Below are 8338 nucleotides of genomic sequence, written 5' to 3'. Positions count from 1 at the left end.
TTTTTCGCGGAAAAATTAACCAAAAATTTACTTAAAGCGCCGATTGGATAGATTTGTGTAAATAAAAGTGCGAAAAAAACGATCGAAAGACATTTAAAAAAAAAAATAATTGGTTGTGTGTTCGCGCCAATTTGTAAGGGAACAACCTTTAAGTTTATTGGAATACAAAAAAAAATCTGGAAGCTAAAAAACAATGACAGTAACCGCATTTGCTGCCGCAATGCACAGACCCTTCTTCAATGGATACGCCACCATGCAAGGTTAGTAAAGTAAGAAAAGTTGTTTTATACAAATTTTGATACATAAATACTCGAGAAAAATTTTCGAAACTTTTGGTAGTTTTGAGGAAATATACCAATTTTACCTTTGAAACGACAAAAGCAATAAAATTACAATTTTTGTAATTTAATGCCTAGTGGAAATCTGGCATTACGTAATCAAATTTTTTTTTCAAAGCATAGAACTTTAAAATTTAATTAAAATCATGAGATTACATAAATTCAAACTAAAAATTTACTTCATTAAAAAAGATACTTTCGTGCCGTTAGTATTTGAATATAATTTCGGACATGTGGGCGCCCCTACTGCCACGGGTGTGTCGCATTCTGGAAATTCATTTTTCGTCTCCCAAGGCGTCCAATGTTTTCGGTTTGCCGCGCTAATCTCTGGTGTATTTCCTTTACTAGAAGTGCAACAATTTTGCTTATTGACACCACCATAAAGCCAAAAATAAGCCTCATTAATAAACAGAATATTTCGATAAAACAAGTGGGTTGACTTTCAATTGATTTTGTGCCCATTGACTGATCGCACAGCGCAAATGATGCACCAATTGGATCTGGAAAGGTTGTAAGCCTAGATTAGGTTGAATGGAATGGAATGGAATGGAATTGAGAGTGTCCGGTAAAACCATGAAAAATAAGTTTTTCTAAACACGCAGCCAGTATTGTCCATTCATTGTACATAAGGCCTAGAGATAGGATTTAGAGGAAAGGGTTATATAGGTTTGGTGTGAGTTTATTGCTCCTCTGAAAACTTACCAGGCCTCTTTATGAATCCTAGAAGTTTTTTTGAAAGAAAGGGAATGTATCTCGTCCGTTCTCAATACATCCGTCTCAAAAATTTACCATTTATAACTGGCGAAAAGCCGGACAGTGGCAGAGAAAACGTTCCGTACTATCCGTATTAACCAAACAAGATGTACATCGTGGACCGTCGGTGATGCCTATGTTGACCATACGTCGTTCCCATGGATTGTGCCCCGTAAGCAGTCCTGGGGTATACGTTTGTACTTAGGAATCCGGTATACTTAGATACATGCCTGCGGCCGCCGTTATACGAACGCAACGACGAAATTATCGTGTAAAAAAGGTTGCTAAAATATTCGGAGATACATATTTTCTATTCTTCGCAAATAGGTATTACGGAACCTACCAAAATCCAACCAGGCCTACCAACCTACCAAATGAAAAAAAAACCTACCAGTTTTGTTAGGAAAAGCCCATGTGTGGCAACACTGATACCCATTCTTTGTGGATGGCCAGCCACCAGGATAGATATGCACCGTAAGCTATCCTGTAGCCATTCTGCAATTCTTCCTTTCCTTGATAGCCGTAACAAGAAACGAGTAACTAACAGTTTAGCAGGGAGTTAACTCATTCCATTTAGCCCTGAACTGCCTAATCCTACTGTCGTCTTTTTCATTACACAAGTGTTGATGTAGGCTTTGAATGTAGACCGTCCGTTCGGGATGCTGACTTGCCCAGCGCCCTTGACAGTCTCATCTGCTTTTTCACTGTCCTCTATGCGTTCTGTTTGCGACCAGCCTGTCAATGCCCTTCCGGCTGCGAAGGACGTTTTAAGATTAAATACTATATTATATCTAATTCTTCTTCTTCTTCTTATTTGGCACTACAACCGTTTGTCGGTCTGGGCCGAGACCAAAAAGCTTCTCCAATTTCCTTTCTCCTGTGCGGATTTGTGCCAGTTGCTCATACCGAGTACAGACTGGTCCTTCTGCACTTGGTCCTTCCGCCCTTGCTTTCGTTCTCCACCCATGGGTGCGGAGTCGAGGGATCTTTTCACCGGAGCGTCGTCATCCTTGCGTTCAAAATGTCCAAGCCAGCGAAATCGCTGTATTTTTATGCGCTTAACTACGTTCGTAAAAAGCTCATACAGTTCGTCAGTCCATCTTCTCCTATACCCGCCATCTAAACGAACAGGAACCTAGGTATACAAAGTCCTTCACTGCTTCAAAGATATAGCTGCCAACAGTGACGTCTGCCCCGAAACGCGTGGACTCTTTATATGTTGCCTGGAGGTACTTTTTCTTGTCTTCATTCCCCGCTAGACCAACCTCTTTAACTTCTTTTTCTAAACTTGGAAATGCTGCGGTTACACCCCTTTGTTTCAGACCTACGATGTCGATATCATCTGCGTACGCTAGCAACATCGTTCTTTTCCTTTACATGGTGCCGCCGCTATTCAGATTGGCAGCTCTTTTAACGCTTTATATCTAAGTATACGTTTACTCCTGAGCTGCTTTTCCTTTCCGTGTAGGCTATCTTTGGTGCTATCCTCATAACGAAAACCTGCGCTGGTCAAAGTAACCTTACTGCCCGCCCGACATTCAATTGCCGACACTATACTTCGACACCCACTCTCGTTACCATTTAAGAGTCATCCGTGGAACTTTTTAGGGATCTATGGCTAGGTTGCATTCTCTTACGCCACTCCTCCTCCTCAGTCGTGGTGCGATACATTCGTTCCCAATTAAAGCAAGGTGCCATACAATCTGTACTGCCTGAGCTTCTAGCAACCATTGTGCTGTGCAAATATTTCTCTAATTGAATTCCCTATGGCCGTCAATCTAACTGCAGCTGCACGATTTTCCGCGATTAGGTCAATAGGCGGAAAACTGACGACTCAGGTGAGAAGACCCGAACGCTTCCATGATGCACAGCCCAGCGAGACGCTGAACCTTCTCCATTAGCCACAGGTAGGAGGACTTCCAACACACCAAAGAACCATTGAGTAGTATTGGTCTGACTATTGCTTAGTATTTAGGACCGATGCAATATGCCTAAATGATGTTCAGGTCAAGGTGCTGGCATGATAGTTTCTGGGATTGTAACCGAAGGTTCAAGCTTTAATTCAAGTCTAAGTGAAAGGCTTAGTAACATTTGTTTGCTCGCTTGAGCTTCTCAAACATTGCCAAAAATACGATTTTGTGGCACTTTGTCCACGTGTTTCCAAAATCTGGAGTTGACGAAAACTGAACCGAAACAGTTCTTAAACTAGTTAGATATTTTAGGCTGGCTTTGGCTTGTGCTGCTTCTTCTCAACATTTCCGAACCATTATCACAGTCACTGTCTCGAATCCACATTCAATTCGTTTCCAAATCATACTATTCCGTATAAGCTTAGTCACCTGCCCTAGAATAGGCCATTCTGCCTGTTGTTGAAAGACCATCGTAGCTCACGATTAATAAAGTAAGGTCCGTTACGAAGGATGGCTAAGTATTGATTCAGGATTACTTTTAGGTAAAAGTATGACAAAACGGGCATTGATCCCAAGAGGTAGAAGGGTGATCAATCAATTTAGATTTCCCGAATGACAATCAAAGTAAAATTTCCCATTTGATGGCAAACACTCCCAACACCAAATTGTATGGACTTTTTTCGTGCCATACTCGTGAGTAAGAATCGGTTGAGTGCAAGCATTTGTAACTTATGTACTTGATTCTGATTGCAGTCAAATTCCAATAGTATATTAGCTAAATCTTGCTTTTTGGAGGTTGTTTGAGTAAAAGACCCGGTTGAGCGTCTGCGATCAGCTACGCAATATTGACTTCGTGTCCAGTAGCCAAGCAATTAAGTCCTGCGGTCATTCTGTATAAATTTTATCGGTTGGCCTGAGTCACCATAACATAAGCCGCAAGTACTTGCCCAGAAAAGGTGTGGGTGATTGTCGAATATTACCAATGAGAATAAGGACACTTTGAAGAGCTTCTGAGTACTCTGAAGTGGGGACTAAATATTTAATCCCGATCCCGCCCATCCTGAAATTCAATTTGTAAGTCCCGAACCTGCCTATCCCGACGTTTTTTAGGATTTTACCGTGGGTCCCGTGAGTCCCGAAATCTTTCACTAAAAAAAATTCGCATGTTTTTCAAATTAATTAAAAAAAGTATGTATTAAAGATCTTTTGAAGATTTTCTGAATTTTCGGAGGTTGCGGTTTTATCATGCGTGTCGGGATATGAGTTTGGTCCCGTCCCGCCAGAAAAAAATTTAACGACCGTCTCGATACCGCCCATCCCGGGCAATTTTAAATCTGCACCTTGGGTCCCGCGGGTCCCAATTTCTCGCGCCCATTTCTAATTTGAATTTTTTCAAAAGGTTAGGTTACTTTCGCTGATCCTTGAGTCCTCAAGAATACCATTACTTGCTCCTAAGTGTTACCAATAAAGTGAAGGCCTATACTTAAATTCTAGTCACAATGCAATTTTTAGCGAATTTCCTAGTCCTTTGGTCTGCTGAGTCGCAAATTTTCGAAAGCTAGACAGTGACACATGAGATGTTCCANTCCGCTTACGTAGACCCGGCTGTCGTGGAACTTTTTATCAACCCACTTGTTTATGATATCCCTTAAATATGCTTTGGTGTGCGCACAGAAGTGTCCCAGACTATGGAATATTGTGTGGAGTTACTGTGTGGAACTTCCGACACAATGTTTTAGAAGCTATGCCTCTTCTGGGGCTCTCTCTTTCACAGATCTCCCTTACATGAATCTCTGCTTGGAAATTCGTGGGATTGCTACCCATTGGTATGGATCTTTTAAAATTCGCTTTTTATAAACCAGCTCGAGTTTCTCCATCTTCAAGAGGAAAAATTTTGGAAGGTGCCCCAAACCCTATCTCGGAAAAATTTTTTTCGACACTCTAATGGTCACCGTGCTCCTATGTACTCGTATATCGCCTCAGCTGAGCATTTTTATTTACTACTCTGCCTCTTAATAGATAATGATTGTTCAACAGCCTGTGCTTTTTATACTCGCTCTCCCGCTCGCTTGTTCGCTCATCTACTCGCCTATTTAGCATTTCGTCTCACCTATTAACACCATTAACAGTCACAGTCGATAACAAATTTTTAGAAATTTATATGACCTTGCGCTATTCAATATTATTATACGTCTCCGACTTCCGTAGAAGTCAATTGTTGTCGCTAGCTGCTGCTGCCGTTGGCTATTTGTGCGCATACTCTACAAGCATACATATGTACATACAGATGTAGTTAGTAGGAAGAAACAAATTATTTAACTATTTCTACGTTAGTCGTAAACTAAATAATAACAAGCATAAAGTGAAAGAAAAAAATGTCAACGCTGTAAGTTAGCCGAAATAGCTGAGTGAAGGCGCGCGCGCGCAGTGCTAATAGTCCGTTTGACATCGATGCATTTTACCTGACCTTAGGCTATTTCCTATAGTCGGCGGCACAACGTCCACTACCGTTCCTGTGGCGTTTCGCGCAATTGGAAAATTAGTTGCCATTACACGCTGGGTCATTGTGAGTTCGTAAAATGGTTACAGTGCATAACAAAGCACCATAAAAGTATTTATTTTTGGAAACGCGGCCAGAAGAGGCTCCATATTCTCAACATATTTGTACTATTAGGTGATTTCCTTAAATCCGTAGAACTGGCAAACTTGAAACTAGAAATTATTTTCTATGGAATCTTAACAAATCATTCAAAGTTTCCAGACTTGCGAGATAGTCCAGGACTTTTTTCCAGTTCTGCAAAATATCATCTCTGCAGTTTGCTACTTCTTTTCGTTGGCTCAATATAATTTAACAAATTTTCTCCCTTTTTCCTTTACAGATGCGGGCAAGGACGCGTTCAACCAATTGGGTGGTGTTTTCATTAACGGACGTCCGCTGCCCAACAATATACGCTTAAAGATTGTCGAAATGGCCGCCGAAGGTATACGTCCGTGCGTAATATCCCGTCAGTTGCGCGTCTCACATGGCTGTGTTTCGAAAATTCTCAATCGTTACCAGGAAACCGGTTCCATACGTCCTGGTGTTATTGGCGGTTCGAAGCCGCGCATTGCAACACCAGAAATTGAGAATCGCATTGAGGAGTACAAGCGCCAAAATCCAAGCATATTCTCGTGGGAAATACGTGACAAACTGATACGTGATGGCATATGCGATCGCACAACAGCACCTTCAGTCTCGAGCCATTTCCCGCTTGGTGCGTGGACGTGATGCCCCCGGCGCCGAAGATGATGGCCAAAAGACCAACTCAAGCTCCGAACATTCACACAAACAATCTGATGAGGAAGCTTCCGATTGTGAGAGCGAACCCGGCATTGCCTTGAAGCGAAAGCAACGACGCAGCCGCACCACTTTCACCGCTCTGCAGCTGGAAGAGTTGGAACGCGCCTTCGAACGCACGCAATACCCGGACATTTACACGCGCGAGGAACTGGCGCAGACGCACTAATCTATCCGAGGCGCGCATACAGGTGTGGTTTAGTAATCGACGTGCGCGCTTACGCAAACAAAACACCTCTGGGCCGTCGTCGATGAGCGCTGGCGGTGGTGTTAGCGGCATGGCAGGCGGCGCCGGCGGCGGTGGTTATGTATCTCATCAGTTTCCACCAGTTGCTGCTGCCGCTGCAGCGGCGAATAATTACGCCGCGGCTGCGGCAGCGGCAGGCATGTTGCCCGCCGTTTCGTCGGAAGCTACGGCAATGGCTGCGGCATATCAGCAGCAAATGTACGATTTCTATGCAGGCCATCCCGCGCCAGCCGCGGCGGCAAATTTATCGACGAGCGCGTCCGCGGCCGCGGCTGCGGGTACTACTTCGATGACACCGCCACATCAATTTTACGCTTCCACATATAATTTGCCGCCGCATAATTTACTAGGCGCTGCCGGTGCGACTGTGGCATCTGCGAGCGCTAGCGCGCAGCACAGCGTGGAAATAGGCGGATCGCTGCATGCACAATATCCATCGATATCGCAGTTAATGCGCTCCAACAGTAACAATAACAACGACAACCAAATGAACTCGTGTCAAAGCAATAGCACGCACCATCTATCTTACATCGCAACAGAAGCTGCGACGGTGACGGCGCAAGCCATGTCACGCGATGAGAGTCCCAATGCATCGGTATCACCAGCTTTCGGCGCCAACGGTAATAGCAATGGCATACAGCTTCCGCCCACTCCCAATAGCTTAACAGCCGTCAATGGCAACGAACAGCACAATGCTAGCGGCAATATTGCTGGCCACACAGCGTCCGCTGTTGAGGAATTACAAGGCACATTAAAGGCAGAGTCCCAGCAAATGCAGCATCTCTATACCAGCTGGAATGCATCAATGACACAACAACATTCGTCTTCGAATGCGGCTAATCTCGGCGGTGCAGCCACACGTCCCACAGCACCACTCTCACCAGAGGACTCGTTGAACTCGAGTTCATCACATGTACCCGAGGCGTCGGTAGCGGCGGCGCATATGATGTTCCATCATCAGCGTGACTTTACGCATAATCACTCGCAATGCGCACCACCGGCGCCGCAATCTTTCCACGCGCACCCGCATGCCCATCATCATGTGGCTGCTGCCGCCCAATATGCCTCATCACATTTGGGTTTCCATCACGGTTCGACGCCGGCCAGCAGTATGGGCTCCACGACAGCGGCTGGCAACTCGTCCCACTTCATGCAGCAGAATTTCGGAAGTGCAGGATTCAGCTCGCCACCAAAGATGAACTATCCGGCTGTGCCACAGCCATTCTATCATTCCTGGTACTAAGTGAGTCAGCGCTAAGTGGTAACGGTAACGGAGCATATCATAATTTATTTTATATGAAATGTATAAAGAAGCAGTATACTATATAGTATATATTATAAACTAGTTCAGGTTATAANTTTTAATGTGTGCAGAAGTATTATTATTTGTATAAATAGACACATAGATAAAATATAAATTCTATATAAATTTCGTAACTTAATAATCCTAGTGGAAGGAAAATCGACTTCGTTATGCCAATGCGTTTGTTTACCGTTCAATGCGGATTTTCAATCAGCAGAAGTCTGCCATAAAATAATGCATACACGAAGGTTTGCCATTGCTTGGCGAGTAGTGACCGTTAACGTGTACATACATAGTAACTAAATATGCCTTTAATTTTAAGATATCGCTTTAAACTTTCTTCTGCCTCCTTTTAAATGAGAGCGAACTAATGGAATATGAGTATTAAAGAAAATACTATAAGTGGAATTCGCGCTTCTGTGTATTCGTTGTATCTTGTGTAAGTGTAAC

At 43.6% G+C, this 8338-nt stretch overlaps 1 protein-coding gene across 1 annotated transcript; it reads left to right on the top strand.

Annotated features, from left to right (window-relative positions):
- Positions 1–193: 193 nt before the first annotated feature.
- Positions 194–7828, top strand: prd (paired). Its single transcript, XM_017637255.1, is given in 4 exon segments — positions 194–260; positions 5881–6239; positions 6241–6498; positions 6500–7828. Coding segments are annotated over 4 exon segments (2013 nt in total).
- The last annotated feature ends 510 nt before the right edge of the window (positions 7829–8338 follow it).

Source organism: Rhagoletis zephyria, unplaced genomic scaffold (assembly GCF_001687245.7).
Source record: "Rhagoletis zephyria isolate East Lansing unplaced genomic scaffold, Rhagoletis_zephyria_1.1 Rzeph_scaffold_20626, whole genome shotgun sequence".
In the NCBI taxonomy this organism is placed as follows: Eukaryota; Metazoa; Arthropoda; class Insecta; order Diptera; family Tephritidae; genus Rhagoletis; species Rhagoletis zephyria.
The sequence above is the reverse complement of the archived record's forward strand: the minus strand, read 5'-3'. Positions and strand labels throughout refer to the sequence as shown.